This window comes from Muscardinus avellanarius (genome assembly GCF_963383645.1).
Source record: "Muscardinus avellanarius genome assembly, chromosome: 9".
In the NCBI taxonomy this organism is placed as follows: Eukaryota; Metazoa; Chordata; class Mammalia; order Rodentia; family Gliridae; genus Muscardinus; species Muscardinus avellanarius.
Window position 1 is genome coordinate 39,336,079 of NC_137795.1, and position 27,745 is coordinate 39,363,823.

At 37.0% G+C, this 27,745-nt stretch overlaps 1 protein-coding gene and 1 pseudogene across 3 annotated transcripts in view; both read left to right on the forward strand.

The window, feature by feature from the left end:
• DOCK4 (dedicator of cytokinesis 4) overlaps window positions 1–27,745 on the forward strand; it is a gene marked incomplete at both ends in the record, with an annotated part of 525,693 nt that overhangs the window by 252,393 nt on the left and 245,555 nt on the right. For both annotated transcript variants that reach the window (XM_080701145.1, XM_080701146.1), the window contains one exon: window positions 5,443–5,594. In XM_080701145.1, the coding sequence (XP_080557271.1) occupies window positions 5,443–5,594 (152 nt within the window). The remainder of the gene's footprint in view (window positions 1–5,442; window positions 5,595–27,745) is intronic.
• Window positions 14,842–15,577, forward strand: LOC308267230 (small ribosomal subunit protein eS6-like; annotated as a pseudogene). The gene has a single exon. The product of its transcript is annotated as a small ribosomal subunit protein eS6-like (transcript).

Consider the following 27,745-nt stretch of genomic DNA (forward strand, 5'->3'; position numbering starts at 1 on the left):
CAGTCTGGCCTCGAATCTGCACTCTTCCTGTCTAAGCCTCCCAAGTACTGGAATTACAGGCGTGTGCCACCACACCCGGATGTCAGTCACAACTTCTGATGTGACACCTATATAAAATAGCACATTGAGCATTATATTTCTCATTTTATTTTTTTAATTCTTATTGGTGCATTGTAGTCATACATCTTAATGGGATAAAAGACTTGTGGAGATATACATGCACACATCATCCAAATTGCCCATAATGAATCCCCACTCTGTTCCCTCCCCATCCTTCCTTCTTCAGGCTGAATACTGTGTCTTCTGTCCTTTCTGTTATGCTTGATAACGCCCAGTGCTTTCCACTTAATAAAGACCCAGTCGGTGTTTTTCAAAATCACTGTGGCTTCAAATAACTAGGTTTGCAGGCTTTAGTAGTTCAGTGATATTGGACTTATTATTTAATCTCGCCAAGCTTCAGTTTCTTCACCCACTAAATGGTGAAATATTTTTCATGTTTATCATAAAAAACATGTAAAATGTCTTTCCTCGTTAGATAGCATCTGCAGAACACTTAGATATTCAGTTTTCATTCCTTTCTCATCTTTATTTCATCTGTGTTAGAGAAAAAACACGACAAAAAATAATTGATATCACCTATGCTAAGCCTTAAAGATTAGATTTGGCTCTTTTTAATGAAATAAATAATAGAAGGTTAGACATGACTGAAATTTAATTCTCAAAATATACAAATATAGGAACAGGAAATTCTGAGTTGTTTTAGTGGCTTCATGGTGTGAAAAGGGATATAGGTCTTTATCTTTCTGCTATGCAGTCACGGCTTCTATCATCAAGGGCAAAGCACCATGTAGCTGCAACAGTTGTAGCCATTACCTCTGTACTCCAGGCAGTCCAGTTGGAAGAGCAAAGTTTCCTCTCAGTAATTCAGTTACTTTAATGAATCTTCCTTGAAGTTCCATATAATGTTCATATTTATATCTCACTGGCAGGAGCATAATCTCACCCCCAGATTTAACTGAGGATGCCACATATTTGATAAGCAATTAATAATGTCAGACACAAATACGTTTTATTTTCCCAAGTTCAATTTTCTGTGCATGCACTTTTGCCTTTGGTCTTTTCTGTTAACATTATATATGGAGTGGCAAATTGATTTCACCTCTTTTAACCTTGCAATTTATTGGTGGTAGCTGCTTGGAGTGAGATTGTGGTAACATGGGATCTCATCTAGGCTCTGATTGATTAGCTGTGTCTGACATTGGTAGGAAACACAAGAGGGGGGAATTTTAGTATTTTCTAGCTCAGTTTCTAACTGAAAAGAAAATAAGGCATTATGACTTTTCGCGAAATTTTCATTTCTTCCTAGTGGCTATGACAGTTTACTGTTTTGAAAGCAAAGACCTGTATAGCCCTAGGAAAAATCCAGGATTACAAACCTCAGAAGGAAGTGTTCTCTTCTTTAAGTCTGCTGCTTTTTCCAGATCCTTTTGGTATCCTGGTCTAGCAATAACCAGATTCTCTGTAGCTGTGGCCTCTTTCTCTGTGCAGTGTGAAGTGACTAACTATTGTTTTCATGGAGCATCGAGGAGGCATGAGTGCCAATATTTGCTTGTTGTTCTTGTTTGACAATTTATTGTGACTTCAGGATCAAGGACCAAGGCATGGAGGTAGAATGCCTGAACAGATGTTTTACTTCTTTTTTGTCAGTGTCATGTTTGAACACAAGTGTTTACATCTTACTAAACTCATATTGCAGCAGTTGGAAAAAATCTCTTTCTTTAGGCTTTTGCTAGCCTGTTAGCAGATCTTTTTCACCTAATTGTGCTCATCTAAGCAATAAAAGTGCTAAAGCTCACAGTATTAACATATGTCCACTTAGAAACTCTGGTCTGGTGCCAAAGGCCATGTTTCCACTCTCCTATAAATAGAAAACCTAATTAGCCATATTCTCTGGTTATTTGGTCCTGCAGAGTATCTTTTTGGGGACATTTTATGGTTTTATATGATCATGTTATCTTCTTGTCTCACAGTCCTTATTGTTAGACCAATGGTTCTCAAATGGAAAATAGTGACTCTCAAAGGGAGTTTGACAGAATATATTTGACATTGTCCAAAGATATATTTTGATTGTCACAGCAAGGGTTGGGCATGAGAAAAGGTGCTAAACGTCCTACAGAGCCTAGGACTCAATATTCAAGATATGAAAGGTGTTGCACGTCTGTAATCCCAGTACTTGGGAGGCTGAGACAGAAAGATCAAAGGTTCAAGGCCAGCCTCAACAACTTAGTGAGGGTCTCAACAACTTAGTGAGAGCTTGTTTCAAAATAAAAAAATAAAATAGAGCTGGGGTAAAGCTCAGGTAGAATGATCCTAGGTTCAATCTCTAGCACAAAAAATAAAAGAAAACAAAATATAAATTGGTAGTAGCAATGAGGTTAAAAACCCTCATGTGGAATAGACAAGTAATCTAATAGTTACTATATTGCATAAGTATTAAAACCCAGTGAAGTCAGTCTGTTTTTCTCCTAATCAAAGATCTAAACTGCAAGCTCATGGTACAGTAAGTATATTTGTAACCATAAATAATTTCAAGATGATTTTTTTCTCTGTGTTATAACTACTAAATTAGAGCTCCTGATGTGTGAACATGCCTTTGTAGCTTTCTTATTGCAATAGTAGTTTTGCAGAAATATTTTTAACAGTTCCCCAATGTAATGAATTACCAAGAGATAAGCAAGTAATCATAACCTACTTAAGTCCAAATCATCCTAGACCTGGAAGAATGTTGTTTTTGGGGAGGCAGAGATTTCAGTGCCAGAGTGTGCCTGACATGAGGGCCCATGTCATATGCAGCAAAGGGTGGAACCCAGCAGGCTTACTCCTCGCTAAGGCAGTAATTATTCAGAAGATGCCACAATACATTTTCAGTCTGCCATGATTTTCATCTTTCTGCATATGATCTTGACTAGTGATTCTCAACCCTCATTGCTCATTACAGTCATCTGGGGAGCTTTATAAACTACCATTTTCTGAACCCCTGTCCCCTAAAAATTCTAAGCTAATTGTTCTGGGACCAGGCCTGGGTGTAAGTACTTTTTAATAGCTCTCTTGGTGACTCTAATGTGCATCCAAGGTTGAGAACCACTGGTTTCGATATATTAGATTCTTTGCATGAGTAAGGGAGCTTATTTTTTTCCCCATTAGTTCTTGGTAAGTTTCATGATTGATGCCAGAGACTTTGTACTCTTTGATGTCAAAAGCAGACACCTTCTTGAGGTCTGTCTGTGCTTTTCATAAGGTTTTTACATCTTTTTTTCCCAGCTCTGGCCTTTACTAGCCATTCATTTCTTCAGAGTAGATTGTGCTATGTTACCCTTTTAAGTATATATATGTTGAGTTTTTTAAGTAACTCAGCCAAGACGGCATTTCTAGAAGAAAAAAATACTTTCTTGTGAATTAAAGAGATGTAGTCTTAGGAATAGATGATGCTTCCTTTGCCATCATAGAAGGAAATTTAAAAGCACAAAATAGAGCAACCTTAGTAGTAAACAAGGCAAAATTATGCTTTTTTTCTATAGTTAGAATTTTTTTTTTTTGGGCCAGGAACCTTTATCTAATAATTATAGTCAATATATACTAGAATCCTGAGATCGACTTTAAAAAAATATATATTTACTGTTCACTGTTATAGAAAGGTGCTCAGAGTACATGTTGAATATAAAGTAATTACATATATATGATGTTGATTACATTTTTTTTCTTTCACCTTTTGCTTTTCAAGTGGTTCAGAATAGAAAATAAGAGTATAAAAAAGTTCGGGTGATTTTATTCTGTTGCATTGATTGTAAACACTATAAGATTGCATTGACTATAAATTGTAAAGATGACAGTGTGGCTTGAAAAGTTAGTCACTCATTAATTACTGAACTCTGCTTAGAAGCTTAAAAGATGGCTTCCGTACAAATGATGTTACGTGCCTTCACCCCTAGCAAAGGCTAAAACTCTCTTCCCATGAAGTTAAAATCCCTGAATTTTTTTTAGTTGTAAAATTATTCAGAAAAGGTGACTTCATCAACAGCCTGTGTTATGAAGGGACAATCCTCCATCTCCTTAGCATTTGTTCTGCCAATACACAGGCCTTCTCATGTGCTTTTCCTGTCCTCTTATCCTGAATCATTGTTACTCACAGTGTGGCTTGGGAACTGGCAGGACTGTGACCTGCTGGTAACTGGGCCAGGTTTAAGAATGACAAACAAATAATTAGAACACTTCGTAATGCATTGACATTGCTGTGGTATGTTTATTGCTTCATTTTATAAAAAAAAAAAATTGAAGCAGCAGCCTCTGAAGGATTAGAGGCAGAAACAACCTGGCCTCTCACTGCAGCCGTTCGGAGATCCCTGTCCCAGCATATTCATAACTCCTGCTCCCTATTAGCTCTTGGCTACAGTGTCACTTTCCTAGGGAAAGTCCTTTGACTGACCAGGCTGAAATAACACCTGCCTTCTAGACTTTCCTAATGACATAGGTCTTCCCCTTCACTCCTCACAACTACAGTTTTACGTGTGTGTGTGTGTGTGTGTGTGTGTGTGTGTGTGTGTGTGTTGGTTTTGCTAGTGTCTCCTCCCTTCAGTAGATATCATCTCATGAAGGCATGGACTATTTCTGTATTTATTCGCCATTGTACTCCCAGTGCTTGGCATGTACCAAGATGTGTGTTGAACAAGTGACCTTTCCCATGTTCTCCTTGCCCTTGGATGCACGAGTTCTCTCTTCCCTCATTCTATGGCAGCTCTCAGTTCTGGTCCTACCACTCAGATGTGTCCTCAGCTAGCCGCATTGAGTTCCTGAGAAAAGACACATGCTTATTCTTACCTTTAGAAACCTTGCTGGCTTTGCTCAGCCATTCTCCCCATAGCTCCACAGCAAGTTTTTTTTTTTTTTTAATTTGGAAACAGGGTCTCTAAAGCCAGCGAGGCTGGCTCTGAACCAGCACGATCCTCCTGTCTCCGCCTCCCAGATGCAGGGGATTACAAACATGCACCACCATGCCTGGCATTAAAAGAACTTTTAATTATTAGAAATGAGAAGTCATAACTCTATTGTTCAGCCACCATTATCACCAATGATACATTTATCAGTAAAATTGTTTTTTTTTAAGATGACTAATAACTTGTTGTCATCCTGGGAGTTGACAGAACAACAGAATCCTTTGAACTTCCTGTTTCCCAAGTCTCCTTTGTGAGTTAGCATTATATCCAAGCTTTATAGTTTCCTATTTTAGAAATGGGAAGACATTTTGGAATTTAGATACTAAATCCATAGCAACAAAAAGCTGTAGTAGGACATCACCATCACACTATAGCAAACTAGTTTGCTGGGTATCATTGTCTCCTTCCGTCTGCGCTAACTGTGTTTTTGTTGGGGGGGTCGGTCATTCAGATGGAACATCGACATCGGAAAAAAGACACCCCAGTGCAGGCCAGCAGTCACCACCTCTTCGTCCAGATGAAAAGCCTTATGTGTTCCAACCTGGGAGAAGAGCTAGAGGTCATCTTCTCTCTCTTTGACAGTAAAGAAAATCGACCAATCAGGTAATTATACACGGAGGTAGTACTTGAATGTCGTGCTGTTAGAATGGTGGGTCTTTGTGATTGCATGCTTGAAGATACAAGATCTTGTACACTTTTACTCTGTCAGCCTTAATTTCCTCAGCTCTAGAACTCTGTGAGTTTCTAGGCTATCTGCCTTTTTGGTCTTTGTTTCCATGAAGGTTAGACGGAGTTATTGCATGTGAACTTCTTTGAAAAACTCTAGAAGGCTGGATGTAAAATCTTTGTAATTCACAGTAAATGGAAACATGACCTTGGTAGCAAGTCTGTTATTTGTTTTAGTTATTTTGTATTGATGATGCAAGGAAGACAGTTCCTCTACGGTCTGAAGTAAGTTTGCTTATTAAGGTCAGCACATTCTATCAATTTTTCAGTAAACCATTACATTCCTTATTCTGTCTGGATCAGATGATATCAAGAGACAGCTAAATACTTGGAAACCTTCCCAGTAAAGTCTTACAGCTGTGAAATGATGACAACTTTTCACATTTCTTTTTCTTTTTTACTTTTCTGAGTCTTACCTGTTATAGTTCTCCCTGATAAGGTGTTAATATGACTTTTTATTTTTATTATATTTGTTTTGCAGCCCAGGGAATTGAATACAGGTCCTCATACAGGCTAGGCAAGTACTCTACCATTAAGCTATATCCCCAGCCCAAGCTTAAATTTTTAAGAAAAGTCTCTGTGGATATTTTGGATTGTTACCCAGAATTTACAATTTTTGTTGAGACTTTTTAGTTTTTGAAATAAATTTACATGTTCTTAAAGTAAAGTTCAAGGCACACTATTTTATAAGTTTAAAATTTTACGTTTAAATTAAGAATTAAAATCAAATCATTCAAATTACACATAATAACTAACTGTATCATGTTTTAAAGAATTCTTAAGATACTTGCTAACAATTTTAAACAATTCTGAGCCACATTATTGTTTCATGAACACAAAATAATTTTGGAGTATTTTTTGTAAAATTGATTTAGGTTTCTAGGAAATATGTATCATTTATTTACTGTATTGATAGCCATAAAAATCATTAGTAAATTGCTTTTTGTTAGTCATTATCCACTAGGAAGGATACTTTTTATTTCTTGACAATGGACTCTGTCTGGAAAATTTAGAAAGTAGTATTTTTGTGTAGTAAGGGCTGAATTTATGAGGTGTGGAAATAAAAATGGTCATATAGTTTGAAAATCCACCTTATAGTATTGGAGGAAATGAATCAGTGTGTTAGAAGACCTTTTCTCCTTCACAAATAAGTACATTAGAAAGGGGAATTAAAGGCTTGAAAAACAAATTCAATTATGGTTCAGTACTTGCTTTACAAGTTTGAAAGATTATTTGGAGATTATGTCTGCTTACCAATTGAAGTATGTCTGGTTTATGGGCGATTTAACAAAATCTTCCTAGCATTGTGTGTACAATGCATGGCCTCTTTAATATATTTAACAAACTATGAAATGTCAAAGGGAGAAATGATGATATCTTCTGTTCATTCTTATTAAACAAAAGTCTTTGAGAAATATAATTCCCCCTCTGCTGCTAATATTCTAATTGCACTGATGAAAGATTACATTAATTTAGGATTAATATTATCTTCTTTCTGGATCTTGTACTTTTATAAACATTTTCAAGTTTCCTAAAACATTCTAAATAGGTTCTGATCTCAAAAGTTCTTGTTTTATTATTCCTGTTTACTTGGTGAAAGTAGGAAAAAAGCCTAGGTACAGAATCGAAAAATATTGTCTTTGTGATCCTTAAGTTCAGGCCAATAACTGAGCCTTTTTCGTGGTCTGTAATGTCACTGGGGTACTATGTTCACCAGACTCTCCCAGCAACCCCACCCCACCCCACCCCCGCCATAGTGACCCTAGGAGAAATCCAGCCTAAAGCCCTCCCTCTCTTTAGCTTCTATTCACTGAGAAGCAGTACTAACCATCTGTGGCTCTAGCTCTCAAACTCACAAGCACCATATCAGCATTAAGGTGTTTGGCAAAGACTAAGTCAGAATTACAGTATATGTTTACTACGTATTTTAAACATTCTCAGGTCTAATTTGTTCACCTTTCTGAGACCTCAGACAATATGGTGATTGTTTTCTTTTTAGTATTTCTTCAAAACCTTGTTAGTAATAGGTCTTTTTCCAGATACCAGAAATAAGGACCACTGTCCTCTTGTGAGAAAGCCACAAGGTGCATGATTCCAAGACTGGGTGTGGTGTTGTTTTGTTTCTGTTCTTAAACCCAGGTGCGTTCTACTTTTGAGCTCTACACACAGCCCTTTGTTTCTTTTATTGAAACAAGATCTCACCAAAATCTAGAGGTCTTACTAAGTTGCTGTGGCTGGCCTTGAACCTGGATCTCCCTGTCTGAGCCTCCCAGGTACTGGGATTACAGGTGTGTACCATTATACCCACCGTAGACTTATTCTTGTCCCTGGAGTTTATGGTGGCCCAGCAACCCTGACCTCTTTACTTATCCCAACTTTTCCTTCATCTTGGGACTGATAACAATTCTTGGTTCCTTCATTCCACCTGGCAGAGTTGATAAACAGGAAATGTTTGTATCTTCACAGATGAAAGTATTATAAATGTAAGATATGATATTAGAGCATTCATAGGTGTCTTCATATGTAGATACTGTAAAATAACAATGTATTTCTTTATAACTCTATTTTAGAAAATTTCACACAGGAAAAAAGAACAGTGTAAAGAACCCTCATGTACCCACTACCAGCTTCAACAATAAAAAATTAACTCAGGGCTGATCTTGTCTTAACCATATACCGTATTTTTTTTTTCCCCGTGGGTCTGGGTATGGAACCCAGGGGCATTCGACCTCCAAGCTACACCCCCTGACCTATTTTTTTTTTAAACAGGGTCTTGCTAAGTTGCAGAGGGCCTAAGTAGCTGAAGCTGTCTGCGAACGGCGATCCTCCAGTTTCAACCTCCCAAATGCTGGGATTACAAGCCTGTATCACCACGCCTGGCTACCATATCCCTTTTAACTCTCCTCTTTGCCCTCTGAGTATTTTGAGACAAATCCCTAGCCTCTATCATTTTCAAATGTAAATAGTTCAAGCTATATCTCTAGAAAAGAGAACTCTGAAAGAAATCACCATCTAAAACTATTAATATTCCCTTGATATCGTCATATAGCCAATTCCAGAGTGTGCACATTTTCTGTATTGGGTCATGTTTTACAGATTGTTTAAATCAAGATTCAAATAAAGCTCATATATTGTAGCTGACTAAGTCTTATAGGTCACATTCCCCTTATGTCTTCCTCTCCCTCTTAAATCCCTTATATTTTATTTGTTTAATCAATGAGGGTCATTGACTTATTTCTTTATGACAGTTCAAAGTTTAATTCCAAACAATGAAGACCAGTGGACAAAAGTTGGTATAGCCAAATGATTGCTTGAGCATTAGTGCTATGATTTACAAAAATAAGGTGTGATCTAAGTATGATCTTTATGGTATTGCCCTGACCAAGAATTACAGGACAGTACTTGTACTTGTCCAAGTACAAACCATGCAAGATCTACCTGTAGAGGAGTGGGAAAGGAGGTGGTGAGACCTTTAAAAAAAAACCATTGAGAGCCAAATCCTTCTTCTTTGAAGATGCCAACAGCCATCTACGTGACTTTGTTCTGAGTGGCTTAAATACATTGTTATTGGCATTAGTCTCATAGGTGAGGAAGCTGAGGCCCAGAGAGGTTAGGCAGTGGGCCTACTTGTATGTGTGTGGTTAGGCAGATCAAGAAACCCTGCTGTCCGGCCCTACACTCGACTTATCTTCACCGCTACTTTGTAGACCTCATCAGAATTACTCTTTAAATGCCTTAAATGTTTGTCTTAAAATTTTCATAGTTGATCAGAATTTTATTGGCCAGAATGAGAGTTTAAAGACTGATAGTTTTATAAGAAATAATTACAAATTATTGATAATGACAATACTGAAGCTAGTATAAGGCCTCATAAATAGCTCATGCTATAGAAATTGGTTATTGAGTTTGAGTCCTGAAAATTCTTTAAGTAAAACAAAGTAGCATCAGCTCTTACTGAATGCCAGGGATCAAGGTATTATATTTCATACTCACGGGTATCAAATACAAAAGGAGCCAGTGTGGGGTTGGGGGAACTCCTAGTTCACACAGTGAAATTGTGACACATACAGTATTTCCTCGGGACCAGGAAAGGTACACTTTCTGGGGAAAATAATAAATAAATAAATAAATAAATAAATAAATAAATAAATAAATAAATAAACAAGCAAACAAACAGATCATCATTGAAGCTAAGCCATATTTAGAAAACTGTTGCTATTTTCATCTCAGAAAAATTAACAGATATGCCTGGAGGTGACCCAGAATGTTGGGTCTCTGCTGCATGTTTTGGACACCTTTTGTATTAAGTATGGCTTAAGAGTCAGGCATATTGTGACAGCATCCTGCTGGCATATCCCTATTCCATACATCTTTTCCAGTTTACTTGTCTCAGGTTTTTGTGTAACTGAGTGCTTGCAAGGGCATGTCTATATCAGATCCAATGATCATCAAAAACAGCCCATTTTTGTTTATTTGAGGTTTTTCTTTTTTTACCACCTCGACTCAATTTATTTCCATAAAATAACTGTTAGTTGAAAAATTAGTTTGCCAAATTAACTTTCACATGAGTGAAATTATTTTAGAGAGTACTTATCTGGTCAGAAGTTTGATTTTTCTCCATCTACCTGCTATAGGTGAGAAAGGCAAGGAATCAGATCTCTATATCACTTAAAATTTGAATTTATTACATTAATTTAAGAAGCATATAATGCATCCATGTGCCAGGCATTAAACTCTTTAAAATATTTAAAACTCTTTAAGAATATTAAATTATTTTGCTCTTAAAACTACCTTATGAATTATGAACTGTTAATAAACCCATTATATATATATATATATATATATATGGATAAACTGAGGCACAGAGATGAATACTTCACCCAAAGCTATATAGCTGTCATATGGTAGAGCTGGTATTTTAACAGGGCAGTTGATGCAAAAATCAATATTCTCCACCCCTACTCTATACCTATTCCTTATCTACATCTACAATATTTATAATCTGCTATATTTTTTCTCCACTAATTTTTACTCACTAGTGTGGAGTAAAGAGGTCTGAGGAAGGCTTTTTTATTTTTTTTAAAAGAAATTATAGTAGAAGAGACTTGAACTCATTAAGAATTGACAGGAAGGATTCAGTAATGAGGAAGAGGCCACACTCAGGAAGGGAAAATCACTGATGGATCAAGGTCCCTTCGGAAAGGAGTGTCAGGAAACAGATTTGAGTTTGAGGATGAGGAGGGGGGCACAAAAAGGAAGGAAGGGAAGGTGTGGTGTGCATTAACTGAGCTACAGATGGGAATATGGATTCCTTTTATATGGGGAAAGCAAAGGATTTAACATTGTAGGCTACAGCATCTCTAGCTTGCAACTTAAAATCGGATCTTATTCTATAGGTGATAGAAACCATCCTAGTGCTTGTGCTGTTTATAGATGGCTTAGCTATGTATGTGTATATTAATGCTTTTCTTTCCTTGATACATGTTAGATCATCTACAGCAGACTGTAAATTATATGGGGCGGTAAAAATGACACAGTTCAGTGCTTGACTACCTCCCTTAATACTTTCATTACACTGATTATTGATGTATTCTAAGACTTCATTAATTAAAGTTGTAAATTTGTCTCGGGACTAATTCATTACTTTATTTTGTTCCCGTCCAAGAATATATTTCACAGGTCCTGAGTGCCACCAATTAGTATTCAGCTAGCTCTGGGGCTGCCCGTGCATGCGAGCTGCTGGCCTGGCCACTTGTTTAGAGATTAGAGCAAGGTAGCACTTCTGGAAAAAGTCTTATCCTCGTTATCCAATACAGATGCAGTTAACTTTCTGCTGGTACCCTATTCACATACTTTTCTGAAGTTAGATATTTTTTACTACTATCATGCAATTGATCTCTCATTTTCCTAGAAATGCTTCATTTCCATATAAACTTTAAAAGTGCCTGCAGTTACCTGTATCCAGGACATCAATGCAAGCCCATATTTTAAGGAAAAGGTTAAGTAGTAAATGCAGCTGATAAGACACAGATATTTTCTTTTTATGGACTCATACGGAACTATAAAATTTATGTGAATTTCTCTCCATCTGGGAGATACTTATCTTCATTTGTCCTGCATCTCAGTGGCCAGATTCTGAAATTAGATGGCCTGAGTTGAAATCTTGGCTGTGCCATCTAGTAGCTACATCGGCTTGGGCAAGTTAACTCACCTCTGTTAATAGTGGTTAACTCATCTTCTAAGTGACGGTAGTAATAGTACTTTCCCTAGGTTTACTTGAGCATTAACTCTTTTTTTTAATATACTTTCATTGGCTCATTGTAATCACACATCTTAATGATGTTTTAAGTGATAGGGACATACATGTACTTGGTGAGCTTCCCCCTAGATCTCACCCCAATCTCTCCCCTTCCCTGTATTGAGATTGGCATTAATGGTTTTATATATGTACAAAATGTCATTTGAAGTATTTCCTTCATTAAGCCTCCTCTCACACCACCAGCCTCTTCCAACCCCCTCCATAGCTCCGCTGAGGTTTCTCCTTTTGGGGGGAGTCTTTCTTATATCCCAATATCTTCCTAGCTTCCACGTTTGAGAGCAAACATATGAACCTTCACTTTCTATGACTAGCTAATCTCACTTAGCATAATATTCTCTAATCCCATCCATTTTCCTGCAAATGACATAATTCTGTTCTTTTTATGCCTGGGTAATTCCATTGTGTGTATATCCCACAGTTTTATAATCTATTCATCTGTTGATAGAAACCTAGGTTGGTTCCATATTTGGCTACTGTGAATTAACATTTAGTGTGATGTTTAATGCCTGGTAATTGGTCAATAAAATGTAGCAATAGTGATGATGATTTTTAAAAAACAGAACAGAAGATATAGTTGAACATAACTAGAAGTATGTGATGGTTGCTCTTAAATTATTTTTCTTTTTTGTGGCACTAGGAACTGAACACAGGGACATTCTACCTTTCTACCTCCAAGATAGACTACTAGTTCTTTTTATTTTTTGTTTTGAAACAAGATCTTGCTAGGTTGATGAGAATCTGGCTAAGTTGCTGAGGCTTGTTTTAAGCCTCTTGTCTCACCCTGCCAACTACTGGGATTATAGGCATGCACCACCACGCCCAGCTTTGAATTCTTAAATCATATATCTTAAGGAATTGTTGATTTTTAAGTATATGATATTACCAATGTGTAAAATTTAGAGAGTTCTAGTTAATAGGTAAGATGGAATTGTGAGTATGATTTGCTTTAAATAACTTCAGCAGCAGCAGCAGTAACAACAACAAAAAGGATAGAGGGGATAGGTAGAAAAAGTATGACAAAATTTAATAGTTGTGGATTCTGTTAAAAGCATATGAAGAGCCGGGTGTGGTGGCACACCATGCTTGTAATCCCCGCACTTGGGAGGCTGAGACAGGAGGATCGCACAGGTTTGAAGCCAGCCTCAGCTATTTAGTGAGGCTCTCAGCAATTTAGTGAGACCCTGTTTCCAAATAAAATATAAAATAGGTCTGGGAGTATAGCCCGGCGGTAGAAAGCCCTTGGGCTCCACCCCCAGTACCACCAAAAAAAAAAAAAAAAAAAGCATATGAATTCACAGTTCAACTTGTAGCATGTAGTATGTACAGAGAATGGATTACCTACTTAATATTTATTAACATTTTTTACATGTAGACAATTAAGCAAGACGTGCAGGAATTGTTTTTGTTTTCTTTAAAAATTAGTTAATTGAATTGGTATTATCTCTACCCCCATAGATAGCTTAGATTCCATTCTGTCTAGATCAGCATACCTAGGTTCATGTGAACTGACAAGTCTCTTGATCTTATTTTTTTTTTTTGGTACTGGGGTTCCTGGAAGCCCTTATACCTCTGGGCTACACTCCCAGACCTATTTTATATTTTTATTTGGAAACAGGGTCTCCTAAGCCAGCGCACGCAGCTGGCTTCGAACCTGTGTGATCCTCCTGTCTCCACCTCCCAAGCACGGAGATTACAAGCGTGCGCCACCACGCCCGGCTTGATCGTATATTTTTAAAAATTTTTTATTGGTGCATTATAGTCATACATCTGTGTGTGTGTGTGTGTGTGTGTGTGTGTGTGTGTGTGTGTGTGTGTTACTAGGGAAAGAACCCAGGGGCATTTTACCTCCAAACTATACCCCTAGCCCTATTTTTTATTCTTTTTTTTTTTTTTTTTTGAAATGGTCTCACAGACTTGCAAAGGGCCTCACTAAGTATTTGAGGCTGTCCGTGAATTGCAATCCTCTCGTCTCCGCCTCCCAAATGCTGGGATTCCAAATATGCACCATCATGCCCGGCTTATACTCATACATCTTAATGGGATACAAGATGGTGGAGACATACATGCACACATCACCCAATTAGCCCTTACTCAGTTAGGAATTGATCGTGTATTTAGTAAAATGTTAAGAAAAATGTTTTTCTAAAGTTTGATACATTCATTAATATATAGTAAGATATATATTGTAATAATGCCTTTAAAGCATAGCTTTGACACATTATATATATACATATATATATATCAATCAAAATAAGTTTTAGAAGATTAATAAAGACTGTGATAGAAAATACCTTCTATTCTTTTTCTTTCTTTTTTCTTTCCTTCTTTTCCTTTGGTATTGAGATTGAACCTAGGGTTAGTTCATGTCTGAGCTATACCCCAGCCCTACTTTATTCTTTATTTTGAAACAGGGTCTCACTAGGTTGCTGAAGCTGGCCTGCAAACCCATGATCCTCCTGTCTCAGCCTCCCAAATACTGGGAAAAAAAGTGTGTACTACCACACCCAGCTCCCTTCCAAAGTAAAATCCTTTGTCTGTATAAGAACCACCCTCCTCCAAGCTCTCAATAAGTATAAATTCATCCTCCCAAGGTGAGGACATTCCAGTGATGAGAATGGTGTTACTTATAACCACTCACTTGTTTGCTTACTTACTACACAAGTATGTAGAAGTCTTGTACCAACAGTACAAGACCTAACTGGAAATGAACCATGGGATGAATGGCAGGGAAATCCAGGATCCACTTGAAGGGATCTACCTGAAAAAAAGTGAAAGGGGCATAAAATGTTGAGATACAACACCAAGATGAAGCTGAATATCTCCGTCCCAGCCACTGGCTGCCAGAAACTTATTTAAGTGAATGATGAACGCAAACTTTGTAGTTTTGACCAGAAGCATATGGCCACACAAGTTGCCTCAGACACTCTAGGTGAAGAAGGGAAGGGTTGTGTGGTCTGAATCAGTGGTAGGAATGACAAACAAGGTTTTCCCGTGAAGCAGGTATCTTGGCCGTGTTTGCCTACTACTGGTAAGGGGCATTCCTGTTATAGACCAAGGAGAACTGGAGAGAGAAAGCACACATCTGTTCGGGTTGCATTGTGGATGCCAATCTGGTTATTGTAAAAAAAAAAAAAAAGGAGAGAAAGATAATTTTGGATTGATGGATGCCACTGTTCCTCATTGCCTGGGGCCCAAAGCAGACAGCAGAATCCTAAAACTTTTTAATCTCTTCAAAGAAGATGATGTGCAACTATATGTTGTCAGAAAGCCCTTCATCAGAGAAGGCAAGAAAGCTAGGACCAAAGCACCTAATATTCAGTGTCTTGTTACTCCGTGTGTCCTGCAACATAAACACTGGCATATTGCTCTGAAGAAACAGTGTACTAAGGAAAACAAGGAAGAGACTGCAGAATATGTTAAACTTTTGGCCAAGAGAATGAAGAAACCCAAAGAAAAATGCCAGGAACAGATTGCCAAGAGACACAGGCTGTTCTCCCTGAAAGCTTTACTTCTGAGTCCACTAAAAAATAAGAACTTTTAAGTGCAACAAATAAATAAGATCAGATCTTAAAAAAATGTTGAGGAGCTAAGTAAGCAGACTTTGAGCAAGAGTGAGATGGGGCTCAACAGTCTCACTACTGAGTGTGTACCCAAAGGAAATGAAATTAACCCGTGGAAGAGACATCTGTGCTCACATGTTCACTGCAGCACTGTTCATGGTAGTGAAAAAGTGGACACAACCTTCAGTGTACATCAGCAGGTGAATGGGGAAAGAAAATGTGATCTATCTATATACACAACAGAATACTCTTTAGCCTTAAGAAGAGAAGAAATTCCTGTCATTTACTGCTACCCGGCTGAACCTGGAGGATATTACAATTGTTTTTTAAAAAGCAGATTTTTAAGTAACTTTACTTATATGTGGGATATAAAATAGTTGAACTCCCAAAAGTAGAACTGAGTAGAATGGTGGTTACCCTAGGTTTGGGGTAATTGGGAAGATGTAGGTTAAAGGACATAGAATTGTGGAGAGAAATAAATTCAAGAGATCTATTACATAGCAAGGTATCTATAATTAATAGAAATGCATTATATTCTTTTTTTGTACTAGAGATTGAACCCAAAGGCATTTTACCTCTGATATCCCAACCAATTGTAATTTTTAAAAAGTTTTTAAATGGGGTATCACTAAGTTGAGGAGGCCTTCCTATAAGTTGCTGAAGCTGGCTGTGAACCTGAAATCTTCCTGTCTCAGCCTCTCAAGTACAGGGATGACAGCTGTATACCACCACACCTGACTTCAATGTATTATATTCTTGAAAACTGCTAAGAAAGTAGATTTTAAGTGTTCCTACTCCCCCCCAAAAGAAAAGAATAATATATGATTTAATATATTTCCCCCCTCTGGCTTGATTAGGCATTCTACAATGCATACATATTTAAACACATTTGTATGCTATAAATATATATACTTTTTGTCAACTCAAAATAAATAAAATGGTTAAAAATAAATACCTGAGTATAATAAAAGAAAAATAATGGGATAGGAAGTGAGTGAGCATATCAGAGTCAATCACTAAACCAAGCATGAAAAGGACAGAAGAGGGAGGGAATGAGGTGGGAATTGGGAAAGGACTAAATGAGTGATGTGTGCATGTATGCCTCGACATCTTGTACCCCGTTAAGATGTCTGACTACAGTGCACCAATAAAATAAATAAAAATATTTTAACACCAAAAAAGTGAGCTAGCAGTGAATAATAGAATTTCTAAGTGCATTGAGGGATCCACTAATAAGAGACATCTGAAATCAGTAGCAATCCGGGCCTCTTGTGTTGGCTTTTGTTGGGAATGATGAGGAAAATAGGGATCAGAAGCAGAAGGTAGAGTTGGAGACTGAAATGCCACATGTAGAAAAGAATGAGAAAATTAGGGATCCTGCTTCCTGGTAAAGAGAATCTAAGAAATTACCTTCATGGCTTTCAATGATTATCTTAAGCAGCTGGCATTGCATTTTTTTAAGAAAAACAAAACAAAGCAAAACCTTGTGCTTTGTAAAGACTCGGTTACTGGGAACAATTTCCAAGAACTTACAAAAGGGAGCTCTTGGAGAGAATAGTTATTTGGCATAGACTATGAAAAAATGCTGATATATTTGTGTGTATATGATAGTACATAACACAGTTAAGAGAGCAGATCATATATTTTTTAAAATTCTTTGGGCACTGTGTTAGCATTTTTCATTTCATACATCATTTACAGCTTATCACGGCATGATCCCACAACTCCAGCATCTACATTTTTACAAAAAGTAGGAACATTTGTTGTTTGGAACATTGAAAGACTATAGACATAGGTCTCTTTTTCTAGTTTCATGTTATAAAACTAAAAATTGTAAGCTCTCCAAAGCAAATCAGCAGTGTAACACGGGAGAATTCTACTGGCCAGACATGCAAGGGGCACAACCCTGAGAACAAAAATAGATGCAGAAGGCAATCAGAGATCCTCTTGAATTGTGGCAATATCACCCATGCCATGAGGCCCAGAGCGTTTCCTGCTGTGTCTAGACATGCTGGCACAGATTGCACTGTGGGTGTCTGCCTGTCAGTGACCCGTGCTGACCTCCCCTGGGGCCTCTTGTTGAAAGGCACCACTGCTCCCCACCCTCCCTTTCCTCCTCCATTTGATTGTTCAGGCAGGTGCATGAAAATTGGGATCCTTGTCACTTTAGAGTTAATCCTATTTGTGGCTTACTTCCCTTCTGGTCACACTTCTGTGTCACATAAACACACACACACACACACACACACACACACACACACACACACACACAATTGCTTTAGAGATGTAATGGTGTCCTTAATGGGAAAGATTTTAAAGAAATCAGCCAGGAGGAGGATCTAAAAGAAAACAAAATAAGCAAAAGAAATGCTTTTATTCATACTGAAATTGCCCAGGGTAGATTGGACTCACTCTTTTTCTCTGTAGCATTTGAAGAGGCATATAATTCCAATTAGTTTTGCAATTGCAAATGACATTATAATAATAAGTGACTCAAAATTCAAAGTTGCAGGAAACGGGAGCTTGTAGAGTAAATGGACTCCAAACTGACTTTGTCTTTATCTCTAAACACTTATTCAAGTGACTTGTCTTCTTATACTTAAGTAGTGGAATGGTTTAGAAGGTGACCAGAAGGTTTTCTATCCCTATTGATGTGTTTTTTTTTTATTTTTTATTGGTGCATTGTAGTCATACATCCTAGTGGGTTAAAAAAAATGGTGGAGACATATATGCACACATCACCCTGTTAGCCCTTACCTATTGATATGTTTTAAAAGATGACCAGATTAATGTTCCTCTCACTAGGATTCTGATCATATTTGTTTTTTTTTTCCCTACCCTACAGTTGTTGCCTGTAGGGAATTCAGAATAATTTAGTTTTCTTAAGTTCCCAGCAGGATAAGGTATTATTACACACAGCCACCTCCTCACAAGGTCGTCTTTGGTATTCTAAGATGGTTTTTGTTGTATGATGATTCAACACTGACACAGGCATTATTGATGATGTTGCTGTACCCTCTGTCCTCTTTATGTTTTCGGCACCTTGCAGAGTGGCTGGTATAGCATGGAGGTCCATGCAGTAAAAGGAAGCTTTCAAAGCTGGGCTTGGTGGTGCATGCCTGTAACCCAGTACTGGGGGGCTGAGACATCAGTATCGCAGGTTCTAGACCAGCCTTAGCAATGTAGTGAGACTCTCAGCAACCTAGTGAGACCATTAAAAAAAATGGAAAGGGCTGGGAGTGTAGCTTGGAGGTAGAATGCCCCTGGGTTCGATCCCTAATACCACAAAGAGGGAGTGGGTGTGAAGCTTTCAAGTCTGGGGTTACCCTTGAGGTGCAGCGTTGGGAGATCATGCCATTAGTGTCTCAAGCTTTCCTATCATTCCTTCCTCTCCAGGGGAAATGTATGTCTTAGAGAGAGCTCAAGGTGCTGAGTGTATTAAAAACATTTATAGAGTTGTTTCACGTTACACTGTGTTAATCAGAACTCTGCCCTCAGATCTGTCCCTCAGGAACCATCATTTGAAAAAACTGTCATGCTAAAAAGTACATAAAAATTGTCAGATAAATCTATAACATTTTCTCCTAAGTACTGGTGTTTAGAGATTTTTAAATGAAGCTAAACAGAAACTGCATCTCCTTTTTATTTCTGCTAAGCATCATAAATTCCACACTATCCCTGTGGAATTACTGAGGTTGTTTCATTCATTCATTCTTTTAGCAAGTAATTGTTGCTCTCTTTGGGGATACATCTGGAGGACATGTCTTTAAGTAAAAAAGGAAAAATCATTCTTATACCCACATCTTATAGTCTCCTTATGTTCAAAATATTGAGAAAAAATTTAAGGCCAGAGTTTCTATACCATTCCTTTGCATGGTCTCCAGTACTCAGATTTTATTTTATAGAAGTAATTCCTATGTAAGTCAAGCATGACTATAATCTAAGTACTTGGGAGGCTGAGATAGGAGGATCACAGGTTCAAGGCCAGCCTCAGCCACTTAGCTAGACCCTGTTCCCAAATAAATGAAATAGGGCTGAGAGTATAGTTAAGAAATAGAATGCCCATGGGTTTGATCCCCAATAACACACACACACACACACAAAAAAAAAAAAAAAAAAAAAAATCCAGTATTCAAAACAGTGATTTCCGCCGGGCATGGTGTCACACACTTATAATCCCCACACTTGGGAGGCGGAGACAGGAGGATTGTGCAGGTTTAAAGCCAGCCGCACTGGCTTAAGAGACCCTGTTTCCAAATAAAAATATAAAAAATAGGTCTGGGAGTGTAGCCCGGAGGTAGAATGGCTTCCAGGAACCCCAGTACCACACACACACACAAACACACACACACACACACACACAAAACAAACAACAACAAAAAAAACACCAATGATTTCCAAACTACTCAGTGCCTAGGTAAAGTTCAGTCAAAGGTTCAGTGTAAGTTTTCTTCTTAAACTTACCTAAACTATAGACTTCAGCAGAAAATAATGTACCTATTCTCATACACATTAACATATATATATCCCTGCAGCAGCTTTGTAACTCCTTGGTTAAAAAGCACCTGACCTTCAAAAAGTATAGTAATATGTGTCACCTAATTAATAAATGCCATTTAATGATTATTTTTTATTTTTTACTTGTGCATTGTAGTTATACATCTTAATTATGATGATTTAGATAATTTTTTATTTTTTGACATTGTAATGAATATGAAGGAATTATCAGAGCCATGCAAGGTGGCACATACCTTATAAACCCAGTATTAGGGAGAAGGTGACAGGAGGAATTCAGGTTGAAGGCCAGCCTTAGTAATGTAGCAAGGCCCTGAGCAACTTAACAAGACACTATTTCAAAGTAAAAAATAAAAAGGGCTGAGAGTATAGTTCAGAGTTAGAATGCCACTGGGTTCAATCTCAAGTACCTTATTTTCATTTATAAAATGACATACTTTTGAGATAATAAATGCATAAAATATTTTATTTACTGTTTCTGTACACCTTGAATTACATGTAATTTTTGTAATTTATTCTGTTTTGATTTAAGGCCTCTCTACCTGTTTAAAAAAAGATTGCATATTTTAACCCAGAAGACTTATAAAGAGTTGGTTTACTTTCAACATCCTTATTATACATGCTTTCATAACAAAGAAGTATTGTTAGAAAAGTCAGGATAATTACCAAATACAGATCAGAGTGATTCCTTCCTTACCAAGTGTCAGATATAGAGTGTTTACAGTGATCATATTATGTAAATTTCCAGAAGAATAAACACAAGACATTTCTCTTTATTTTTTTTTTATTCCATACTTCTTGATTCTGTTGACCTAGATTCTATTAGTACCTACTTCTGGTTCTTTTTTTTTTTTTTTTTTTTGAGAAATTTCATTTCCAGTTAAATTCTTAAGTTTTCTGAAGACAGACTTTTTTTTAAGTCATTTTAAGCAAATATTTTTAAGTCATTTGATTATACAATATTGCTCTTTCTAAGAATTTTACTGGAAATGCACATTAGGATTTCTCATGTCCCAGGTCTTCTGAACTTAGATTCATTGCAGACTCTTTGAAATCAATAATCAAAATAATTATTAATTTATTTAATTAACCAATTATTTATTCTGATAATAGCACTGCCAACATGAAATAGCAAAAGTGGATGTCATTGATTTATGCTTTAAAAAAATGTTATGTTTCTTTTTTTCATTCCATTTTACCTTCCTCAAAAGAGCTGTGTTTCAGATGTCTTTATTCTCTGCAAAGAAGTATTTAAATTCATCCAGAGTGGTTAAGACAAAATTGTCTTGATATCTAAAATTCACAATGGGCTCAACTATAAATTAAAAATTTAACTCCACATGTATCATTCAGCTAAAGCCAAATCCTTTGCTTTCCTAAGAAAGCCATCACATTATTTGGTTGCTTCGTCTTTCAATACTCAAATATTTGTAAAGTGAATCTAGGCTTGAATATTAATATTAAAAAAGGAACAAAGAATCTCTTTGCTCCTTATGTTAAAAAGTATCATAATACTACTATCCAGGGTTGTTATCTTTTCATGCCCCTGTAATCAAAAGAGCTCATGACTCTAATGTTGCTGTAGTTTTAAAATTAGAAAGTCCATTAATAGCTTTATCTACAGAGACTTGCTTAAGGAGTTACTTTCATTTATTGCCAAAGAAAAACTCTGCCCTCTGTGTCAGTCATGGGGTTGGAAGAAGAAATGGAAAAACGTCTTTGACCTTAAGATTCCAGAGGTTTGTTGTCTGTTTTCTGGTCTATATAACTCTCATAAAAAACATTCAACAATTCTAATCTGTTCGGATCTGGGCTCTTAAATCTTAAACAAAGAGACTTGATGTAATGGGGACCTTAGACATGGAGGAATCTTGACAGCTCATCCTCACTTAGTACATCCTGGTAGGGTCTGGGCTTGATACAGCTCATCAGGAGAATGTTGTACGTAGACTGTTTAGAAGCTCCTGGATGAGGAGGATAATGGCCTTCTTCTGTTTGCTCATTAACTGATGATTTCCCTTTACATTTAATGCCCTTTTTCCTTCATCCACAGTGAGCACCAAAACTTGTGGTCCAGTGGCTAGCCCAGAGCTGCCAGCCCACCCTCTACCACTTCCCACCGTGCCTTGCTTGGCCTCAGGCTGCACCAGTTTCTCAGAGTATCACTTTAGCAGTTTATAGTGTGGCTTAAGCTTTACCATTTGGGGTGTTCTCCCTTTTGTTATTGTTGCTTTTGGAGATCATAAAGCTGTTTCAATGATTTTTTTTTTGGGGGGGGAGTACATCCTCTGAACTACATCCCTAGCTCTTTTTCTTTTTCTTTTGGAACAGGGTGTTGTTAAATTGCGGAGGCTGGCCTTGAACCTGTGGTCATCCTGCCTGAACCTCCAAAGTACTGAGATTACAGGTGTTTATCACTACCCTCTGTCTTGTTTCAATAGTTTAACTGTTAAAAATTATTTCAGATGCTGGGCGTGGTGGCGCACGCTTGTAATCCCCACGCTTGGGAGGCGGAGACAGGAGGATCGCACAGGTTCAATGCCAGCCTGGCTGAATTAAGAGACCCTGTTTCCAAATTAAAAAAAAAAAAAATAGGTCTGGTAGTGTAGCCCGGAGGTAGAAGGGCTTCCATAAACCCCAGTACCACCAAAAAAATATATGTATATATATTTCAGAAGCATTCTTTGCTATTTCTGTTGCTTTCACACCACATGTTTCAACCTAAGATATTACTCAGTCATATATTTTGGATAAAGTACATGTTGTATAAATTTTAGATGCATTAAATCACTAGGCAGTTTTGTTTCTTATATGGCGTGACGTATACAGTGATAAACAAAATTCTATAGAGAAAAGTAAAAAAGATTTATATTTTTTTAGAATATGTAATTACATCTCATAGTGAATATAAAAATCACTAACATTGGCCGTTAGTGTCTTTTAGTTAAATTGCTCTTTTAAGTCAAAATATTTTAAGGTGAACACCCTACTGGGAGAGCCACCTGAGGTTATTTCTCAGAAGGCTGCAAGGGCCCTCCTAGATATGGCCTTGGTGCTGCCAGGACCCTTGCTAAGGCCTTTGCAACAGAAGGATACCTGCTCCTGAGTGATTGAGGAGGAGAAGCACAGGACAAGAACATTCTGCTAAGAAACAGCAGATAAGCCATTAGGGTCTTCAAATCTCTACTTTACTTGTGTCATGGATAAGAACACTTCTACCAAATTATGCTATTGAAACATTAGTAGAGGTCTTTTTCAGGGCATCAGAATTAAAGTAGTTTGGCCAAGCAGATGATCACAAGAATAAATTTCATAAACAAATCTCATGTGGCTTTATTTTTTTCATTGATCTTCATGCTTCTTTATTTGATGCTGGGAATTGAACCCAGAGTGATTCTACCTCTGAGATATACTCCCAATTTTTTTCATTTTATTTTAAAATTTTAAAACAGGATCTCATTAATTTGTTGAGGGTCTCCTTAAACTGCTGAGGATGGCCAAGAACCTGAGATCCTCCTCCTCAGCCTCCTAAGTAGTGGAATTAAAGGCATGCACTACCATACCCAGCTAGCTTCATGCATTTCAATTATTATTTCTTTTAATTTTTTGAAAATGGTCACATGAAAACCCCTTGGTTTGTGTGACATAGTCATTCTTGCTTTTTAGTTGTTCATTTCTAAAGTATTATGTTCGGTCAGCATTATGAGTAAGAATCAAAATTCTCAAGTTTGACTCAATATTAGTTACCTTTCTCCATTCTTACCTAACACTACATCCTTGGCCAACTTACCCACTATCTCAAACCACAGCTGTCTCATGTGTGAAGCAGGGAGGACAGTTGTTTTACCTTGTAGGGTAGTTGTGGGAATTATATATTATCTGCATAAAGCACATAGGACTTGGCATAGGGTACATATTTGTCTGTATCTTTTTTTTTCCTTTAGGAGCCATGCCAGGGATGCTTATTTATGTTCTTCTTATATTGTCTTGGTTTCTTCCAACCCTTTTTGGAAGAAAGTAGCTTATAAATAATTGTATTAGTCAGCATTTTTAGAGCTATACTCCAAAGACCTTACCATGTAATTTAGAGGAAGGAAGATTTATTTGCTCACAGTTTAGAAATTTTAAGTTCAGTCCATTTATGGCTGGGGACCTCAGATCTCAGGGCATGGCTGTAGCAGTGAGAGGGAGAGCACAAGACTTTGATCCTTCTCATCATGGAGGCCAGAAGGAAGAGTAGGAGGAATCATATATAACCCCTAAGGCTGCAGCCCCTGGGACCCACCTTCTCAAGTTACACCCTACCAATTCTGGACACTACCTGAGATTACAACCAAGTCCCGCTTCCAAAAGGTCTGGGGGATACCCCAAATCTAAATTTTTACAATAATAAATAATTATGATTTATTATTCTTTATTTCCAAAGAAAGAATTACTCATTTATTTGTAATATTATGATTAGTAGTGGCTCACATACAGAGTTCAGGTGGACGTTAAGTTTCTCCTGTAGAACTTTTGGAATTTCCTCTGGAAGAACATGACTGAATATGAAGAAGTCAAATAATAGTTTTTCTCTGCTGATAATACTATGAACTCTAATTTCTCAGTGTATCTAGGAGTATTCTCTTTGCATAATCTTTAAGAAGAGGGAGGTTTTAGAAAACATGTCACTGTGGATTTTTTCATTTTATATGTTAAACATAATAAAGATATAAAACACGCACAGGCACAGAGTTGAATGGTATGATCTAAAATCTAGAGGTGCCATGAAACTGAGTAGGTGAATCTTGAAGACTCAGGATGAGGTGAGGCACCATTGATTGTAATGTCTCTTGGGGGAATATGTTTCCTTTCCATTAAGTAAAAGACATAAAAGGCATTTGGGAAAGAAAGGGAACATTGAGTTAGATTTAAACCTTTCCAGTTATTTGGATGTTGTTATTTTTCCCCCTAACAGCTTTTATTTGTTTAGTCTTATCAAGGAATACCAAATTATTGGATGGAAAAGGCTAGTCATGGGCCTATACTCTTTTTCTCACACTGCCATAGCAAAGAAGCACACAAATCTCATGATTAAGAAAAAAGTATAAACAAAGTAATGTAGGTATACATATTTCCTAATAAGATACTTTTTAAGTTTAACAAAAACTGATCTGTTTTTCTTGATCAGATTTACAATAGGGTTACAATAGAATTAAATTAAAATAGAGCATCAAAAATATATTTGTAGCTACAAAACTTTGTGTGAGATAGTTCAAAGATTAGATATTGTACCAGAATGAAACATTATTGACTTTAGTTTTTCTCCTTGCCTACATTCTGATATTCTCCAAAAGTATGAGTTTGGCTGGGTAATTATAATTCTCATTTTGGAGCAAAAAAGGCTTATATGCTGAGATAAATTAATATATGCCTCTTTTGCTCCAAACTGAGTTACTATAGCAATAACATGTCACCAAATAATTTTTTAAATTGGCGATGGAGATTTTCTTCTTTTTCCTTTAAAAACAAGTCTGGTTTTTATTTTTTATCTTTTTTTTTACAATTTTTTAATTGAACATAAATAGTATACATTTAAACTATATTTGGTGCCCTCTCTCCCCCACCCCCATTTTCCCCTCCCCCCCCCACCAATGGTTGTCCAGGTTAACCATGTCTTATTCATAATTTTACACATGTTCAGGTGTAGACCCTCATTATTCAAGATCAGCCTTCCTCCTCTCCTATCTTTCCATTCAAATTTAGCTAGTATTTCCCCTCCAATATCTGGAGTCCCACTGGTATCCTTTGTGTTTCCTAGTTTGGGCATATTAGAGGAAACATATGTATCTTCTCCTTCTGTGACAAGTCTGGTTTTTAAATAATTTTCACACAACAGTTTCTCCATAGTACCTGTCCTAAATCTATTTCTATTTTTCTCTTAAGTGATGCTTAAGCTGAGGGATATATCATTGGATTGTTACATACTAATATTCTTTTTGAAATGGGATATTGTATAGTTTAATACTTGCATAATGAGGATTCTGTCTAGACAAGTGAAATTAAAATAGTGATAAAGCAAAAAGGATTTCTTTCTGAAATAGGAGACTTTATAAAACATTTTTATTAGAATATTCATGAAACTTGAAGATATAGAACAATATTTTATATCAGTAGCATTAAAGTTGAGATTTTAATATCTAAAATGCCTGATTGACTTGTGTATATTAATCTAATTGATATTCATCATTGCAGACTGATCTGTCAGAGAAATTCACAGAGAAGAACATTTCAAAAAATGCAAAGTAGAGCATGTTTACTTGATACAGAAGAGGGGGAAGTGCTCACATTGCTTGGTCTAAAATATTACTAATAAACATATATTAGAAAGTGTTAAAAAGTGATCAATGAATAAAAGCAAAACAAATTCCACCTTCAATTTTTTTTTTTTTTTGTGGTGGTACTGAGGTTCCTGGAAACCCTTCTACCTCTGGGCTACACTTCCAGACCTATTTTATACTTCTTATTTTGAAAGGGGGTCTCCTAACCAGTGCAGCTGGCTTCAAACCTGCGTGATCCTCCTGTCTCCGCCTCCAAAGCGCAGGGATTACAAACTTGCACCACCGCGCCAGGCTTTAAAAAGGGTCTTACTAAGTTGCTGAAGGTCTTCGCTGGCCTCGATCCTCCTGCCTCAGCCTCCCAAGTGCTAGGATTACAGGCGTGCGCCACCACACCAAGCCTCAAATTCTTAACTGGTTTGACAAAGTAAAATTGAGTTTGTATGTCTTTTTGGAGCTTCACTTTTGTTTAGTAGAATAATTTTTACTACTAAGTCATTTTTTTCCAGGAATAAAACTACCAAAATATGGTTTGAACCAATACTGCTGAATCAAGAGTCACACTCTTTCCTTCCTGTTAGCCCAGAAGGGGGATGGAGAAAGCCTGAATTTTTGGGACGTGGCTCAACTAAGTTATGTGGGTATCCCATATCATCCACAATTATCTTAAATTAGTGGCTGATTAAAGTCATAAAGAATGACTTTTTTATTTCAATGCACTGAGATTATGTGCTCAATATTCATATATAGCAGAGAAATAAATCACCTATAACCTTCAAGTGAAGTGTGAGGGTTTTCAGTTTACACCTGAAAGAGCAGGTAGAATCCCTGCTCAGTCACACACCAGCTCTGTGATCTTGAGCAAAACTATTATCTTAGTTTCTCCATGTACAAAATAGGTATTAAATTAGTAGCTACTTCTTAAGGAAATAAAGTGAATTAATCTATGTGAAATCCTTATCAGAATGCCTGGCAAATGATGAATTCTTAGAAATCTTACTTAAGAGCTGGGCATGCTGGCACATGCCTGCAATCCCAGTACTTAGGAGACTGAGACAAAAGGATCATAGGTTTGAGAATAGCCTCAGCAAGAAGTGAGACTCTCATCAAACTAGTGAGACTCTGTTACAAAATAAAAATTAGAAAATAGGACTGAGGGTATAGCTTAGAAGTAGACTGCCTTTGGGATCAAGCTCTAGTAACACAGACACACACACATACACACACACACACACACACACACACACACACACTTACCTATGAATATGACTATTTGATGTATAATTCCTTTAACTCAAGATACATTTTTGTATATTT